Below are 19,606 nucleotides of genomic sequence, written 5' to 3'. Positions count from 1 at the left end.
GAGGCGTATGACATATATTGATATACGGCGGAAAATCGATGATATGACATATATTGATGTCTGTCTGAGAGTGTGCCTGTGTGAGTAAGTGAGTGAGTGAGTGAGTGTGAGTGAGTGTGAGTGAGTGAGTGTGAGCGAGTGTGTGAGTGAGTGAGTGTGTTATAGTGTGCGAGTGTGTGTCTAGGTATGAGCTTGTGTGTGCGAGTGTATGTGAGTGAGTGTGTATGTGTGTGTGTGAGTGAGAGAGACAGAGACACACAGAGAGAGAAGCGAGAATAACAGACAGAGAGAACATACGCACTCCATCTGAAATGTCAACTACCATTGCACCACGAGCAGTGTACAGTTGAGTATTTCACAATACTATCTAATCTGATAAACCGAAAGTAGATGGGACTTCTTTATCACATGACGATAACCTGATACATCGGTCCCATGACTGTGACCACGTGACAAGGAGACACCGTCACAACTGAGCGAGGTACAAAAGCCGACAAGAAAGAGACACGGTGATTGGTAACTTTTAACGGTTCCATTAATCAAAGGTAAGGCCTAAGAGAAAGGATTCCATATATCGATGTTTTTATTAACCACACGAAGCGTAGTTGTGTTTTGATTTTGAAAAGAAATGCAAAATATTGATTATTGATTATATTAATCCGATGTAACCCTGCTGTATATATGATTCAAGTTTGACATCTTTTCTGGTGACATTAACTTATATCCTTGTTCATTGTGTCGACAAATTATATTATTGATAAAGTAAATATTGTAATTTTCTACCGCTCTACCCAACTATCTATTTCCTCGATTGGGGGCGTTACCTGGGTGCATAACTCTTACGGGCTTAAATGTCACTATACAAATAGAGTTACTTCCCTTACACTGTTACTTGCATGTAGCCAGCCGTTTCTAAACACATTCAGCATGGTGTCAGAGACATGTATATTACATTTTCAAAGTAGTATATTGAAAACATACCCAAAAGAAATCAGGAAAAAAACATAACTCTTGAGTCCAATAGGTTTCGGGGCGCTGTGGTACCCCAGTGGTTAAAACGTTCGCTGGACATACTGAAGACATGATTTCGAATCACACACGCGCACACGCACACAAAACACGCGCGCGAACGCACAGACACTCGCACGCACACGCGCCGTGATGTTATTGCAATAGTGCTAAAAGCGCTGTAAATCAATACTCACTCACTCATTCCTAAATATACCCTCAGAGATTAGAGATATGATTTTTTTTCAGCATGAGCTACCAGAACCTCCCCAACAACTACGGCTCCGGAGGAGCACCTCCCCCTGGGGTCTACTACCAACAACCCCAGCCTCAAACTAACACTGTGTAAGTACATCTCTAGAAGTCAGCCTCTTTTGTTGGTGCCGTGATACAGGGACCTATGAACCTATGAAGACTGATACCTAGTCTGTCATACAGACCCTGAAACAAATATATCCAAGAAAGCCCATGCAAGTTGGTCAGTTTCTGAAAATGGAGAAGGCATCTGGGCTCCTTTTCGTTATAATTTTTTTTTTAAATTATGAACTGTTTTTCTGCAAAATATGTTCATTTCAGAGGGTAGTTGTTAGTCTAACTGAGACCGTGTCGCAATTGACAGTAGTTGTGGACAGTAGCACACAGCAGTATCAGAGAGTGTAGTCAATGACGAGAGTACATCACACATTGCATATATCAATTCAAGCAACTCTCTTTCTCTGGCCCTGTCTTTCTGTCTTTCGTTGTCCCTGTCTGTCTGTCTTTCTCTTCCCCTGTCTGTCTATCTTTGCCCCTGTCTGTCTATCTTTGCCCCTGTCTGTCTATCTTTGCCCCTGTCTGTCTTTCTCTTCCCCTGCCTGTCTTTCTCTTCCCCTGTCTGTCTTTCTCTGCCCCTGTCTGTCTTTCTCTGCTCCGGCGTGTCTGTCTTTCGTTGTCCCTGTTTGTCTGCCTTTCTGTCTGTCTCTTTGCCCCTGTCTGTTTGTCATTCTTTATCCCTGTCTTTCTCTTCCCCTGTCTGTCTGTGTGTCTCTGTCGGTCGGTCTTTCTGTTCCCCTACCTGTCTGTCTCTGTCTGTCTGTCTCTTTTTATCTGGGGTGTGGTGGGTTAGCCTAGTGGTAAAGCGTTCCCTCGTCACGCCGAAGACCCGGTTTCATTCTCCACATTGGTACAATGTGTGGAGCCCATTTCTGGTGTTCCCCGCCGTGATATTGTTGGAATAGTGCTAAAAGCGGCGTAAAACCATACTCACTCACTCACTTTTTCTCTGTCTCTGTCAGTCTGTCTTTCTGTGCCCTGTCTTTGTCTGTCTGTATGTCTATTTTTATCTTTTCTGTCTGACTGTCTCTGTCGGTCTGTCTGTCTTTCTCTTCCCATCTCTGTCTACCTGTCTGTCTCTGTCGCTCTTTCTTTCTTTATCCGCCTTTGTCTGGCTCCGCCTGTCTGTCTTCCCTGTCTGTCCCTGTCTGTCTGTCTGTCTGTCTGAGACCATTGTTTGGTCTGAATCCTGGTGACCCCATTAACGTTGGTTCGATGTTGCAAGAATAGTAACATAACGAGGTGTCATAAAATACATGTAGATACAGCTCCGAACATTACGAAAGATCATAGATATACCTCAAACTACGTTTAAAGTAGATCTTATTGATTGTATTTTAGGTACGTTGTGCGCGACGACCACCACCATCATCACCACGACCACCACGATCACCATCGTCATGAGGAAGAGGTTGCTGCCGATTGTTGCCTCTTGGCCTGCTGTTGGACGGTTCTGTGTTGTTGCCTAGCAGCTAACTGATCAGCTGGAAACACACGGTGACTGCCAGCCAATCATAAACTGTTCTGAAATTCATCATGCGCAGCGGACCTTATTCCGTCGCAATAGCTGGAAATGACGTTACCTAAATAGAGAGCTTGAGTACTGATCCATTCTCACACATGTGTTACATATGGGAAGTACATGTAATTATTTTGTGCTTTTACAATTAACTATTTCATGACAGAAAAATTGATGTATGTATATATATATTACTATATATATATTACAAAAAGTGTTTGGTTTTGAAAGTTTTGGTCAGTTTGTAAAGAAAAGAATTCAATTACAGTAAAAAGTCTGAACGATCCATTCAACGATGTTTTTCAACCAACCAGAATGTAGCATGCATTCCCATTCATTGTACAGTTTATGTTCATGTGTGTAACCCCTTGTATATACTTGATATGATCATGTAAATATTCTAATCTTCTCGTCACTTTGACTAGCTTGAGCTATTGCGTGGATACGATGTTAGGAACACCCTATATAAATCGTTTTCATACGAGATAATTTTGACTACGCATCTTCCCATAGTCTGTGTGGATCTAGACGGTGATACATTGTCATGTGTTACATTGTAGGACAGTAATTAACTTATAGATTCATACACATGATACAATATAAGCAAGCTGATAAAATATCTAAGATAACAGCTAGTTGGCCCAAACGAAGAAATACTTGTAATCGGATTTTTGATGAGCTTATCTAATTTCTAATTGTATATTACAACTGCCAAAGCTAAAAGGGAAATGATATATTCAGGTATGAGCTCTGCCTGTTGTTTCTATATTGTTTAGAGCCTCTGTTGGTAAACACACACCTCGTTATTACTTAATAAACACATTCAAGGTTGGTGGTGTTTAGTTTTCACTGCATAGAGGGGGCGGTTGTGCAAAACAACCTTAGCGCTAATACTGTCGTAAGTCTTTGTTAGGTGTGGGACTAACGATTACCTTAGCGCTAAGACTGTAGTAATTATAAGTCTTTGTTAGGTATGGGAGTAACGATTACCTTAGCGCTAAGACTGTAGTAATTATAAGTCTTTGTTAGGTATGGGAGTAACGATTACCTTAGCGCTAAGATCATTCTGTGCAACAGCACCGTGGACCTACATTTTCGAAGCTCTCTTAGCGCTAAGATAGTCGTAAGTGCCATACCTTAGCATTAACTTACGACTATGTTAGCGCTAAGAGAGCTTCGAAAACTTGGCCCAGGACTCTTTCGTTCGTCCGTCCGTCTCTTCATTCGTTGTTTTTTCGCTCGCTCGTTCTTGAGTGTATTGAGGTTCATATTCTTTTCTGCATAGCTGTAAACACAATTAACCACACTCGCCATGTGGCAATGGTTCCCATCACGTGATTTTTCTGATGGAACCGTCCTGATATTCAAAAAAAAAAAAAAGAAGAAGACATTCGAATAAGAAAAATCGGGATTTCAAAAACGATTGTCTGAAAACTTGTTTCACAAGATGGGCGTCATTCGCCACTGTTTTGTAACTTCAATGTGATTATAATCCACGAAAATGTAACACAGAGAATGTCGAAACTAACTCTGGATATACATGTACCTACGCTCTGGGATTGACTGCCTTTCGTGAAGCATTACCAGTGTGTTGTGCTAGTTTGCCCTTTAAAAGTAAACCCCAAAGACAAAGAGCCAAGTTTCATTTTGAATAGCTTAGTTCGATACAGACATGTTGTTTTTACACTCCTACATCGATCATCACCGATCGCGACTAGTGTTTTTTTTCAACGCTAAAACATCCAAACGCATTCCCCGATTGTCCTGCCCAAGCAGACTCCCCGTATAGTGAGATATATACCATGTACAACGCAATACACCTGCGTTCTCATCACATCCAGGCGATGGGGTAGTCCAGTGGTTAAAGCGTCCGCTCGTCACGCCGAAGACCCGGGTTCTATTCCCGACAAATGTGTGAAGTCCATTTCTTGCGTCCCTCGCTGTGATATTGCTGGAACTTTGCTAAAAGCCGTGTAAATCTAAACTCAATCATCCAACCAATCATCGGCGTTATTGCCGCTGCAACAAGAAGTTTTAAAAAATGTACAAGAACTAACTGCTGAAAACAGAGTCGATAGTCCGATTCTGATTATATCCTGAACATGTGTTTATGAATCCCTACCATTTAGTGAGGACACCGGGTGTTTTAAGCGGTACACGTATCCTCTCCCACTATGTCCACATAGAACATCTGTAATCAGTCTTAAAACTCCTGGCCACAAATACTAGAAACACCATAAAAAAGGCTTCACGGGATGCTGGCTTAAAGTAGGAGTCTGCACTTACATCGTGACGTCTGCCATACAGACCCTGCAACAAATATATCCAAGAAAGCTCGTGCACGTCAATAATATGTGCCAAGTCTAGATTTATCTTATCAACTATATTTAAGAACTGTTTCTCTGTAAAATATGCTCATTTCAGTGATTAGATGTTATTCTCACACTTACGTGACGCTAACCAAGATTGTGGCAAGGTAGGTGGGAGTTACACCCAGTATCAGGGCTTCCTGACCTTGGCATTAACCTCAGCCCTGTACTTCAAAATAGTCTCATTGAAATATATATACACCTGGAACTTAATTAAGCACCCCCCCCCTATTTTCTGGATGATGAGAAACAAAACTTGCTGTAACTTTCTCACTATTGCAAAGATAGTGGAACCTTAGCTATTGTGAAACATACGATCTATTGGCAAATGAAAAACAAGACAATGATTCCAATTCGTGTTGTTTTAATAGCGTAACCAATGTGATTTGGTCACTATTGATTTTTGATGAAAATAGTCACTGAACAAGTATGGCCGTAGCATTGTCAATGGCTGACTATTACAAGAAATGATGCACAAGGAATGTCACATGTTAACATCTGATGGGTCTGGCATCAATAGCAGGTGTGTCTCCCACGTGCTTGGATGACAGCTTGAATCCTTCTCCTCATGCTACTGGTAAACCTTCTGATACGATCAAGTGGCAATTGCCGCCATTCTTCATGCAAAGCAACTTCCAGCTGTGCAAGATTCTGGAGAGGGGGTTCTCTCAACCTCACACGGCGTCCAAGAAAGTCCCAGATGTGCTCCAAAGGATTCAAATCGAGGCTCATTGCTGGCCAAGGTAATGCCATGATAGCCTCATTCTGGAGATGTGCGGTCACAGCACGTGAACGATTCGGCCTGGCGTTGTCGTCCATGAATATCGGGTGAGTAGCCAACGGATGGTTGTCAAAGTGAGGCACGACAACTGGATGGAGAATATCCCGGATGTACTGCTGACCATTAAGATGTCCTCGGACAGTCACCATTTGAAGTTTACAGTAGTGTGAAAGACAAACCCAGATCATAACCGATCCTCCACCATGAGGAACAGTAGGGTGGATATTCCTGGGCACGTAAGCAGTGTTTTATGCCCCACACTCCCATTCGACCATCTGTAACATGGAGAAGGAACCTGCTCTCATCTGACCAGTGGACCCTCCTCCATGTCCTCAGGTTCCACTGCCGACGGGCCATACACCACTCCAGACGTCGTCTCTTAAGATCAGACAGAGCAGGACGTTTGATGACTGTTCTGAACCTCATACCAAGTGCCCTAAGGCGATTTCTGACGGTTCTGGTGAATAATTGTCTGTAGGGTAACCACAGGCGCTTCAAACCCGAACTTGTGGCAAAGGGTTCTCGCCTTACCAGACGTGCCAGGCTGCGATCATCACGGGCCGTTGTCTTCCTGGGTTGTCCAGGCCTTGAACGATCTCTCACATCTCCTGTCATCTGATGTTTCGGACAAGTCGGCTGATGACCGAGTGACTGAAGCCCAGTTGTCGTCCAATAGCTTTGAAGGACATGCTTGTTGCATGTATGCCTACAATTTGCCACCTGAGTGCTTCAGAAAGTCATCTCCTCGCCATTTCAGTATTTATTTATGGAGAGAGTTACAAATTTGTCTGCTTTTATACCCATAAATTGCATATCAGAGAAACTGAATTTTGGGAAAAGTGTGGGTTGTATGCTTCACGTGCACAAGGGATGCGTTGTGACGAGTGCAAAGGAACTGAAACACCTTTTTTAGACTACTAGAGATGTGTTGTAATACAGAGATATCATTCATGTTTAACGATGGTTAACAGTTGCTCTACTATCATGAAATATATCAGGGGGTGCTTAATTAAGTTCCAGGTGTATATATTCCGAGTTCACGCTTTAGCAAGGGGAATATCTTAATACATACTTACGGTACTTACACCCATAGGTGTGTGTGTGTGTGTGTGTGTGAAAGTGCTGCGATTTGTTGTGCACAGTGCGAGAAAGGATGGTGACAACACAGCACAGGTTCAATAACTGTGTCGGCACTTGTGCACGTTCTCCGCGTACACCTGGCTGTTCCTCTCTTTGCAGTCCTCCCTCATAACAAATAGTGAATTTTGTCAAAATGTTAATGATAGTTTGTTAAACAACTTTTTTTATTTGTGGGACATAAATTCTGCGATAAAATCACAGAGCTGATGTTTTGATCATGATCAGTGTTTCATCCAGTATTATATATTTTGTAGTCGGTCGGAGTTTGAGCCAAATGGACTATAATGACTGCTATATCATGCTGTCCCAGTGAGATACCATACCATTCATAAATGTAATCCTTGATCAGATATATTACTCCAGTTGTGTTAGGGACATCAGTCTCCATGATAAACAATGATTCTCATATATGAACCTTATGATTTTCTCTGTGGTGGGCATTGGGTATAGTCTAGTCATTAAAGTGTTTGCTTGTAATATTGTAGGCATGGGTGAGTGAGTGAGTGAGTATGGCTTTTCAACTGCTTTTAGCAAAATTCCAGCAATATCATGGCAGGAAAACACCAGAAATAGGCTTCACACACAGTACCCATGTGGGAACTCGAACCCGAGTCTTCAGCATGACAAACAAACACTGTAACCACTAGGCTACCCCACCGCCCCTGTAGGCATGGGTTCGATTGCCCACATGGGCACAATGTGTGAGTCCGATTACTGTGATATTACTGGAATATTGCTAAAAGCGGCGTAAAACAATACACACTATACAAACTAGAGTAGTATGCATGCTTATATATAATAATTATGATAAAATAGATAAAGAAAACATACAAACAAATGTTTTAAATTTTTAATAATTTACAAAAATACACTAACATGACAATACGGGTTCCTTGTTGATGCCAGACATAAAACTTTCACTCATCGACAGGGAATCCTTGAACCAGGGAATCCTTGAACCAGGCATGAATCATACTGACAGTCAAACTCAACAAAAAGTCTGTTTTACACAGGGCAAACCAGCAAGAAATAATTTATCTATAAACAGTTTTCCTTCAAGTCAAGATACTATCAACTTATTTATTCATTCATAAGATCCAACAATTTACTGTGCATAGAATCAAGATCAGAAGGAACTAAGGTCATGTTTTATAAATGAAATAAACATCATCTAAGATTTACAAAAATAACATCAAATTCTAATCGTCTTAAAATCTCTTAAATATTAAAATGAAAATCTATTTTGTAGACATAACAAACATGATTTCACTTCAGGTGAATTCATCTGAACACACTCTTGCTTCTGCTGCACCTGAACAAGTTGTCAAACCGCCAACATCATCTGTCATGTAATAAGTTGTAGTCAAGATAGTATCTGCTAAGTGAGATATTACACTTCATAAAACAGTCAAAAGACAAGCTTTCAATATTTTCTGTGATAATCAAAAGCTCAAAACAGACAGAATGAAGTACGCTTAAAAGACACTTCTCAAGGACTATTTAGGCAAATTGAGATAAAGTTACAAGAAATTGATTTAATGAAAGAAAGCAAGCACTTTTAACAATTATATATCATCTAGCATTAATACTAATTAACAAACATTAATCTATCATATAAAATTCATATGCAACAACAACATGTAATTTTTAAGCTGGTACTAAATGCATTTTGACATAGTCAACTAACACCTAATATAAAAGAACATATATCATTTGGGTCAATATATCTCTTAAACAGTGCATCAGAACAATGGCTTTCTAATAAAACACTATGCTTTAAAACTTAACAGATAAACTATATGGACTGAGGCACTTTTCAAACAAAGGCACTGCCCTCTTAAGTGCATCAGGGAAGGTAACTCGCCAAAGATTCTACCTTTTCAGAGTACAACATTAAAATACATAAACCTAATGTCTGCACATTAATTTACTGCTGCTGTAGCTTGCTGTGCCAGTATGCAAGAAATGCTCAATCATTTGGCAGAAATGCCAAATGTTAGAAAAACTGACATATCACAAATCTATTTTAGCCAATATGTTTCTCTTATCAGGTTTTCAAAGCACTTTATAGACACTATGAAACGGTTAATGTTATTTTTCCTATGGGAATGCATGGAATTTTAAATTTTAAAAATGTGATGTTACCACAGTTATAACTTTTCATTTTCTGGATAAAATCACACAAAGTATGAAGATGATTGAAATTTTTTTAATCCAAGATGAGAAAATGTCGAGACAACTTGATATTTGTCTGGATAATGTCGAGACAACTTGATATTTGTCTGGATATGAAATATCACTTTTTGGTTTTTATTCTAATTTAGGCAACACTCGTAGATAATGAATGATGTTTAAGGTGAAAAGGATTTGTTCGGAATAGTCAACATACATGATAAAAACTGGTATGCATTAATAACAAGCATAAAAAGACTTCAAGAAAAGACTTCAAATACCACAGAGCAAAGCAAGCATTCCATGAATCGGCCACAAACGTTTGTTCAGGAAAACAATTTCAGTGCAGAGAAGTACAATTGAAACTTTACAATCAAATCCTGTAAAATTAGCAATATGAGTTCTGCACGACTCTAATATTGTTAAGAATTTCAAACAATTGCATTTAGCTCACTTCAAGATAAATGCCCCGATGAAATATTATGCTGGATCAGAAGTATGCTTTGATATTATGTCTATTTTAACATGATGTCTGTACAATTCTATGACAGAGATTCAAACCAATACAACATTTCCATATCAATATCATTTGATGAAGAATATTATCTTATAATTTAAAGATCATATGGCACTTCAAATCTGACTTGCGAGGAATATGTCCACAGCCCAAATGAAATGAACTAACTTCCTTGTATACTGTTCCATACTTCTGTATTGGTTATCCAAGTCGTATAATTTCAAATAGAACCATTTTTACCTCATCTGAAAGTGATCAAGAAATCACATCTGAATCTGTTCAACAAATATCCAATTATTTCTTTACCTTAAGGGCAGTGTTAATGCATTTCAACATGATGTTATCTGATGTAAACAGGCTGGAATATTCTTGCAGTACCAGCTTTAAATAATATCTGACTATCATTCTATGTACAATAGTTCAGAGGTCACTACAGATAACAGTAACCAAACATCATTTAACAAGTCCAACAAACTACACCTACATCAGCCCTACAACTGAAATAATGTATACAATATCATTAAAATAGATTCCAGGTCATAAACTCTTCTAAAGACTTTGAATCTTTCATTGCTGTTATCTAAACATATGCGTAACATATCATAGTTCCACCAAGCTTCAGTTTCTTTAAGTGCTGGCTACTGAAATATGTGACTTTTCATGACATTTTCATCATTAATCAAAAACAACTATTAAGTCCTTATTTTTCAAAGCGGTCTACAATCACTACTACTGTTTTTTTTAATTCCTAGTATTTTTCTTTGACAATTAATATTCACAAATATAAAAGGTTTTCTTTGATAGTTAAAGGTAACTGGTGTGCATGTTCATCTCAAAATAACCATGCTGCTCTCCTACCTTGTTTTCTAAAATTCAAACATAAAATATATTGATGAGATTTAAAATATGCAGAATACCCTAATCAGACTCCAAAGGGAGATTCATCATAAATGTCAATCACATATTCTAAAAAATAATTGGTGTGCTTCTAAAAAGCAAAGCCATAGCATTTTACTCAAAGCATAAACTTCTAAATACCCCAATAAATGTTTTACTGTAATGGTTAAATTGTAAAATTCAGCGTGAAGATGTGAATATAAATAAAAATGTCTTTGGAATCTTTGCACAGCATCACCACGGTAACATTAACATAAAGTTTTGATGATTAGACAAAAACTCACTCCAATAAAAATGTGAATTGAACTTTAAAAATCTACACTACTTCCATCAATAGGAGATTGACACATCAGTGCTTGCATAAATTTACATAATCACTGTAAAATGCTGTAAGACCATTGTTGCTTCCTGGGAGTAGATTTGTCATGAAAAATACTTACAGTGTTAACCAAGACATCCGTCCATTCATGCCACCATCAATCAACCTTTTGAACACTGACAACTAGCACAAATACAACAAAGAGACAAAAATATACACTTTTATAAATAATAGGTTAACATATTTTGTTCTCCTAACAACAAAAACTTCCAGCTTTCTTCATCAGTGCATTTCTTTGACACATGTGTCATCGCTGATGACAGTTATCCATTCATATTATGTCCATCACCATTCTACCTTTCATGCCCCATGAAATATGTTTCAACAGATAATTGAAACTAAATATTGGTACTGATGTTCTTGAACTGAAATGTACATAATATGTTTCATTCTCATATTTTCACGGGCAATCTATTTGCTATTTCATTGTTAGTGAATACATGCAGCATTCAATCAGATATGTTTTATGTTCTTTAAGTCAAGCAATCTGAGTCTCACCGATTACCTTCTGTTCTTGTCCAATGCAAGCAGTCCCAACTCAATGAAGTGAGTTGGATTTTACACAGCTTTTAGCAATAATTCAGCAAAATCACGGAAGAGGAGACAAGAAATGGGCTTCACACATTGTACCCATATGGGGAATCGAACCTGGGTCAGTGGCATGACAAGTGAACACTAATCTACAAGGCTATCCCAACGTCATCCCCTGCCATGTCCTTGAAAACAGACTCATAAGAAAATCTCCTTTTTAAACTAAATTAAATTTGAGTTAGCATTGTCCCAACCAATAGAATAAGAGTTAGTAGTTTCACAATTTTGTCAAATGAACTTTTTCTTTGAAGAAACATCTTTCAGTCAGAACTCCAGATAAATAAATACACAAAACTCACCATTACCCAGTCAGTTTTGAGTTGCTTGTGTATAAAGGTGCATGCTGTGCAACTACATAATGTGTATCCCCGTCTATCAATGTTTCTCTACAGATCTTTATATACTGATTGAATGCTAGCATGATGCAATGTGAGCAGCTGTGAATACCTGTAATGCATAAACAAGGTGCTACATTTTACATATTTCTAATCTGACATGCATATAGATATCGTTATTGATTTTTGGTGACCTTTATCCACAACTTTTTTGGGGTGGTGGGGTAGCCCAGTGGTTAAGGCGCCCGCTCATCACGCTGAAGACCCGGGTTCGATTCCCCACGTGGGTACAATGTGTGAAGCCCATTTCTGGTGTCCCCTGCCGCGATATTGCTAGAATATTGCTACAAGCGACATAAAACCATACTCACTCACTCCTACAACTTTTACTGCTACTATTTTGCCCTTTTATCAGAGTGTTTCGACATATAATCAATATAATTATGATTATTCGATCATGTTGGCAGTTTATGCATGCATTAAATATTATTTAGGACTCAGTTAAGTTCTAATTTTTAAGTAATGATTACTTAAAAGTATTTCTACCTACGAATTATCTTATATTGTTAGGATGCATTTGTTGGTATTTGTACACACGTTTTGCTGAAGCATAACAACCAACTCCAATATTGTGTTAACTCTCATTGTGTTAATATGTATCATAGTTTAACTTTGTGAACTTGCAACAGTCCTATTTCAGTATATACACACTTGTACATATAAAGAACAATTTAAACTGTTTACAGAACATAAGATGAAATATACAACAAAATGATGTCATCAATTCAAATGATAATTTACAATGGCAAAAAAATAAACATATAGGTGCATTCAAGTATGTTGAATGAATCACAGTTGAGAATCATAACATTATATGGCATAACTTTATACAACACATGTCTATAAAAGGATTTAATTTAAATTGATTTCACACAACACAAGAAATTAAATAACACAGCATGAACATTATATACACAGAGATGAAACTGGAAATACGTTACTACGATGTATCAACGATGACTGCTATAGCATGGGTGCTTCAACAACAATGACAACAAATCATTGTTCAGTCTTCTCATTGGTCAATACCACTGACATTATTACCCTTGTCATTAAAAAATGGATCACAACAAGATACTGTTCACTAAGGCATAGTTGATACAAACTGTTTCCTGCAGCTTCATCAAGATATTCATATACTCAACAAACAAAGAAACAGATCATGAATATATTTTGGGAATTTTTTAAGTGAAGGCTAAGTACACAATTTAATAAAAATACACCTGAAAATATTCATGTTCCCTAACTTGTTTTGTTCAATATACATACAACGTTCTACAGATGTGCAATGCGTATAATTCCTTGAAGAATTTGACTAAATTTTGCATCAGTAAGGTTAATCACAAATCACAAATGAATATAAATAAGACGATACAGTTTTGTCAAAATGTGAACAATACAAAACAAAGAATTAATTAACATGAATTTCAATGACATCTAACTAAAAAAATAAATAAATAATACCAAATTAATCTTTGAATCATGAACTGTAAATGGCTTATGTAATTTTTACTTATGTAATTTATTCAGAAGCAGAATTAAATATTTATTTATATATAACCTGCAATTTACAAAACATTACACTTCAGTGTAAATGTCTGTTTTCACTGATTCTACAGATGCCTCCAATAACAGATAGCCTTCAAATAAAATGGTGCTTTATGTCAATTTGTTCAACTCTTATAGTGGATGGCAGTGGTGATGTCATTAAATGCTTAAGTACAGGGCACCATGTAAGGTCTTTCTAGAAGATGCTCACAGAATATACATAAAAGCAGTTGCCTAGTCACTCATCTTGGTCCTCGGGTTTGCCATGGAACAGTATCTTTCAATGCCATTATTTCTGTCCTCAAAGCACTGGGGCCAAGATAATGCACAGAGAGATATTCAACACTTGGGCCACACATATTCATTGTTGCATTGTTAGAACACAAAATGGTGCAGTTGTTCTTAGTCTCATGTTATTCATACAGTTCGGAGACCATATCAAGGGAGGTGGGAACACTTGTTTGACACTGAACTTACATGATGCATGAGCATATATACTGTCTCAAAACATGCAGAGGATTGAGAGAATCAAATCAGGAAAGATCCTAGGTCCTTGGATGTAAGAGCAGGATACTCTTCACAGTGGCTGAGGAAATGGACATTGAGGACCTATCTACAATGGCTCATAAATATCATCGTAGACCTAAAGAAGGTGGACACTGGTATCATGGCCCATCGTGTGTGGTCCACGTCTGTCATTATAGATCCAGACGGCAGGGTGTTGTTACTAAGAATCCACCCATCGTGGTCCAGCCACATCATCACAGATCCAGATGATGCGGATGTTGCAGAACATGATACTGTAGCCAATCCTTCATGGACGATCCAGATGATGTGGTTGTTTGATGTTGAGATCCATCTTTTGTGGTCCGTTCACATCATCATAGATATCGGAAAGAATATCAGGAACTGTCCAGGAAACACGGAGGAGAATTCTGTTGATACAAGACATTCATATAGGGATGGGATCCTGGTCTTCTCGAATGTCCTTCAGCAGCTTTTGATACACAGTACTGTTCTTGGTGGGGCTGAGAGGCAGCTCATTGGGTGGGTGTGGATGAATGAACTGGTCCTCCAGGTTCTGAGAGTCTGTGTTAGGAGGAGAATATGCATAGTGACCAGGAGACACAGGCATACCATGTTCATCCCATGACATTCCAGTCTCTGTCCCGTTCGGGAGGACAGGGAACTCAAAGTTTTCCATGGAGGAGCTGGGGTGGGTATCTGGACTGCCGGTGACGCTGCTGCTTAAGCTGTCAGGATTGTCTTTGTACAATGGCTCATTACTGGTTCTAGAATCCTGAGGACCACTGTCGAGCACAACACTTTCCACTGTTGGTTGTGAATCTGATTTATCAAGGTCCAGAGAGTCAAAACTCTTGTCCCGAGATGGTGTGCTCTTCCTCCTCCTCGCTGATATATAATCGTGTCAGTGGGCTTTCCTCTGTTGGTTCTTCTTCACTATCTGACTCAAAGTCCAAAGACTTACTTGGGGGATACATATAATGTCTTGGATGGCTTTGATCATCTGCTGGCATTTCCACATCATCAGGTTCATCCATAGGTCTGTGTCCATCCTCATTGTCAGGGGAAGGTTCAAGTGCAGGAGACTCTAAGTCAACCACTACAGGATCCTCAGCATTCAGGGGCTCTATACTGTCAAGTTCTCCTTCAGGAATGTCCATGTCATGCATAGTTATGGGCAGTCGTCTATTGGTAGGCCTGGTTCCACCCTTAATGTTACCATCAGAATAACAGTTGCGGGGCATCTTTTGCATCTGGATGCAGTCAGGTCGTTCATTCCAGGTTGATCAAAGTCTTCCTCATTATCACGACCTTCATCCAAAGATACAGCCTTCAGCCGTGTCCTTGACCCTCGTGATGATGCCCTTGACCTTCTGTCTGGTCCTTCAATACCGTGGTTAGAACCAGGGTTGGGTGCAGCTCCTAGGGGGTGAGCCTGACGTCTCATCTCTACTGGAGGGTCCTCGTGTCTGTTGTGTACCCCATAGGGGTTGATGACAGGGTAGATATTAGGGTCATTGTGCGGGGGCAAGTTGTCGTTATTCACGTAGTAATCTGTCTGTGTATGCTGAAAATGAGGCAAAGTCTCTTCAAAATGATATACAGTATATTATGTTTTTTCACAAACTGATAGATAGAACATATTTTTTACCCCTGTCAGTTGATGTATATTTCAGTAGAAATGATAACATAAGCATATGGCTATAACTATGTTCATAATGATCTAAAACTATGAGCTTACCCACCATCAAGGAGAAGGCCCTTTTGTGCTAATTATAACCGTAGATTACAGTACTTTTAAGAACAATTATCAAATGATAATGATATCTTATTTTTGATGGCATAACAAAACTATGTGACATTAAAAATTAAAAACTATGAAGTAACATAGTAACATATCCTGAACATAAGATCAAGGCTATTTCAAAACACCTGCACGGGAGGGAGGGGGGGTGGGGGTGGGGTGGGGAGAGAAGAGAGGGAGGGAAAAGAGATAAGCAATTTTGTACATAACATCATGCTTAGAAATTACGGGATGGGGGAGGGAGGGATTGTCATTGATATTGTACATGACATGCAAGGGGGGGAGGAAGAACTCAGTTTGTACATACAATTTAGGAGGGTCATTCACATTGTACATTCCTCCCTATAACAATTATCATCATTATCATATCACACACACACACAGAGTCCCTTAAGGTACAATGATGTATGCAAAAATTGATGTCAATGCAGAATATGGTTCTTCAACAGTCCACATACTATAGACTTGAATACTTACAGTCTCTTTTACCCTATTTACAGGTGGGTGTGGTGCATCTACATCATCAAGGAGAGGACGATATTGAGTTTCTACTGGAATGTTTCTTTTATTTTTTTTATCCCTCCTTTTTTCCCACTTTTTGCGTTGCCGTCTGAAAAGAAAATTTAACATTGTCATGAATGTGGATAAAAACAGTTTAAACACTTACATAAACGCACGAACGTTTACAGCTGAGAGAGAAACGGAGCCTGAGAATATGTCATCAACAGAAACATTAAAACTTTAAAATTATGGTTGTATACAACTGAAAATGTGATAAACTGGTAATCTATTGTAGATCGTATCTGAATGGCTGACACTATCTGAATACTAATTTCCAGCAGTGTAGTTCATCTGATATCAATTTTGCAAGTGTTAATATATAAGGGTAGGTAACTGTTGCAGAAACAGTTTTATCAGTAAAAATTATAGATGTATCACAGATCAGACCAAACACAGCCATTAGCTTCTTTGCTACATTCCTAGATACTATAATGAAGAGATATATCAGAAAGGGAGATAACTCTCACAAAGGGAAGTAACTTACCTGGCCATGAAGTATGACACAATGCATATTGCAATGAAGACCAAGGTTGCAATGACGATGCTAATGAAGATGATAGTACGATCATGTAAAAGTTTTGCTTGTCCTAAACAAAAGAAACAATATGTTAGTACCACAATTGAAAACAACTCTCTTGAATAATATTTGCTCTTATCAAGTACCATTTGCAGATTTAAGCATGTAACTCTGGGAACCTAAAACAGATGCATGAGCTGTTCAGGCTTCTTTAAGTAACCATGTGATTATCAGGATTGTGGGAAGGGATTTTTTCAAAACAAAATGTTAAAACCCTGTTTAAGCGAAAAGACATTGAAAATGCTGGGAATGCAGGAACAGAAATATTTGCTCTTTTCTTGCATATGGTGTGTGGTGAAATATGGAGCCATCTTTTGATTTCATAAAAGTAATAATAGTTTGTTAGAAAATAGATTTGAGCTCTTCAACATTAAGCACAAACGTTGATTTCACACCAAACTCAGCTACTTGAATTATCATAACCTCAGCATGTCACAAATATCCTTTTGCTTCAAATCCTATGATTATACAGAAACCAATGCCAATTCCAGAAAGAAAAATAACCTTTTCATGAAACAGATGTATTATAAAGTTTGTATATAACACAGAATATAAAATTGTTAGTCTAGATCCGCAGCAAATTAATGGCATGGACCTGATTGCACCAAATCTGATCAATGGTGGAAGGAAGGTTATAGCAATGCCTCCTAGAGGTCAGGGCAGAAGAAACTAGTTCACCACCTGGTGGAAAATAAACTAGATCTTATCCGATACCTACAGGTTAACAACAAATACCTGGCAGATATTCAGACACATTTGCAACATTCGAACCTGAACTGTAGGGCTAGGATTGAATGATGATTGAAAATGATTGAAAAAAAAATAGCAGAAAATTGAAAAAGTGAATGTCGCTTTACATCCATGCATCTGAAATTTCTTCTTTAGTAACAAAGTAAAATACTTGTAAATTTTCTTTGTAAATTTGTCAATAATCGCTAGTAAAATCTCAACATTATGTTCTTCTTCTTTCCAACGGATATTTTCTTGGAAAGCAATGAATATATTTAATGGCTTAGTTGCTACTCAAGACACATAAAGCCTCTGTGTCGTATCTATTGATAAAACCAATATTTAACCAACTTAAAATGCTAAGAGTTCTACTTCATTTGGTATTGTTGAGTGTTAAAGTCTCAGAACGGTTAACCTGGCCCAGTCTAATCTGACTGACACTTGCACACTCAGCACAAGGGTTAACAACATCTCAAGACAAAGTCACGTCTCAGTACACAGAAAGCTGATGCCTCAATAAGTTCAAATTTGACACTATCAGGATCCAACTGCCCACACTTATACAACGAAAACCACCCTAGTCACAAAGTCGGTACAAATCTCTCCGAAATTCAATTACCTCTTATTTCGTTTTGTCATCAAAAACCTCTTAACACTAGTCTGCATCAACTGCTTAGTGTCACTGGAGCCTAGACTGTCTCATGTGCGAGATGCAATTATCAAGTATGTCAGTCTTCAATCCTAGCTGACCATACACTGCAAATACTCATCACAGACAGCCTAATTTTCTTACTGCCACCTCTCTGAATGTACAATATTTTGGTTAAACACTACATATCAGATGAATGTCTAAAATGTTCAAATTAGTTGATAACAATCAGTGTTCGAGGAGCTTATTGTGTGAGGAAAAGTGGACCAGTAAATGAAGTACGACCGTTGGTCTTCAAGAGGACCTACTTCAATTTGAGGAAACACTCCAGAAGGTCATTCAAGGTCAAACACCAGTACTTCAGAAAACTTTCTTCTTCAATATACAAAGTATAACTGTTTTATATAACACTGAATATAACTGGGAAATATTGTTTTTTGTTTATATACATAGAAATGGTCAAGTTTAATGTTTGCAACCTTTGCAATAGAATAATGTATACTGAAACATTTTGGAATGCGGCCCAGTTTCTTACTCTGACTCTTGATATGGAGGAGTGTTCTCGGTGATGGCCATCATAAGTTCATATCTAGATCTTGTAATTACTGTCTTGAGTCCAAGTCTTTTTGTCATTGTCGTTTGTTCATTGTTTAATGCTACATCATTATTCCTGTTGTATGACAGTGATCAGAGTGAGTGAGTGACTTTAGCTTAACGCCGCACTCAGCAATATTCCAGCTTAATTGCGGCGTTCTGTACATAATCGAGTCTGGACCAGATAATCCAGTGATCAACAGCATGAGCATCCATCTACGCAATTGCGAACCGATGACAGCGAGCCTGACCACCCGATGCCGTGAGTTGCTTCTTCCAACAAGCATGGGTTACTGAAGGTCAATTCTAACCCGGATCTTCACGGGTGGAGACAAGCATGGGTTACTGAAGGCCAATTCTAACCTGGATCTTCACGGGTGGAGACATGCATGGGTTACTGAAGGCCAATTCTAACCCGGACCTTCACGGGTAGAAACAAGCATGGGTTACTGAAGGCCAATTCTAACCTGGACCTTCACGGGTGGAGACAAGCATGGGTTACTGAAGGCCAATTCTAACCCGGATCTTCACAGGTGGAG

At 38.6% G+C, this 19,606-nt stretch overlaps 1 protein-coding gene and 1 long non-coding RNA gene across 6 annotated transcripts in view; one reads left to right on the top strand and one right to left on the bottom strand.

Moving 5' to 3' along the window:
* Positions 1–388: 388 nt before the first annotated feature.
* On the top strand, positions 389–3,883 carry LOC124283411. Its single transcript, XR_006900338.1, has 4 exons — positions 389–545; positions 1,258–1,353; positions 2,662–3,810; positions 3,869–3,883. It is a non-coding gene; the product is annotated as an uncharacterized LOC124283411 (long non-coding RNA).
* An 8,740-nt stretch (positions 3,884–12,623) lies between these two features.
* Positions 12,624–19,606, bottom strand: part of LOC124283410 (pro-neuregulin-2, membrane-bound isoform-like) — a 145,336-nt gene continuing 138,353 nt past the window's right edge. For all 5 annotated transcript variants that reach the window (XM_046719465.1, XM_046719461.1, XM_046719462.1 and 2 more), the window contains 3 exons: positions 17,003–17,105; positions 16,435–16,567; positions 12,624–15,720 (listed from right to left, as the gene is read on the bottom strand). In XM_046719465.1, the coding sequence (XP_046575421.1) occupies positions 15,325–15,720; positions 16,435–16,567; positions 17,003–17,105 (632 nt within the window). In that variant the 3' untranslated portion in view covers positions 12,624–15,324. The remainder of the gene's footprint in view (positions 15,721–16,434; positions 16,568–17,002; positions 17,106–19,606) is intronic.

The sequence above is a fragment of the Haliotis rubra genome, unplaced genomic scaffold (genome assembly GCF_003918875.1).
Source record: "Haliotis rubra isolate DU_JTF1 unplaced genomic scaffold, ASM391887v1 Scf315, whole genome shotgun sequence".
Classification (NCBI taxonomy): Eukaryota; Metazoa; Mollusca; class Gastropoda; order Lepetellida; family Haliotidae; genus Haliotis; species Haliotis rubra.
This window is presented reverse-complemented; position numbering and strand designations above follow the sequence as displayed.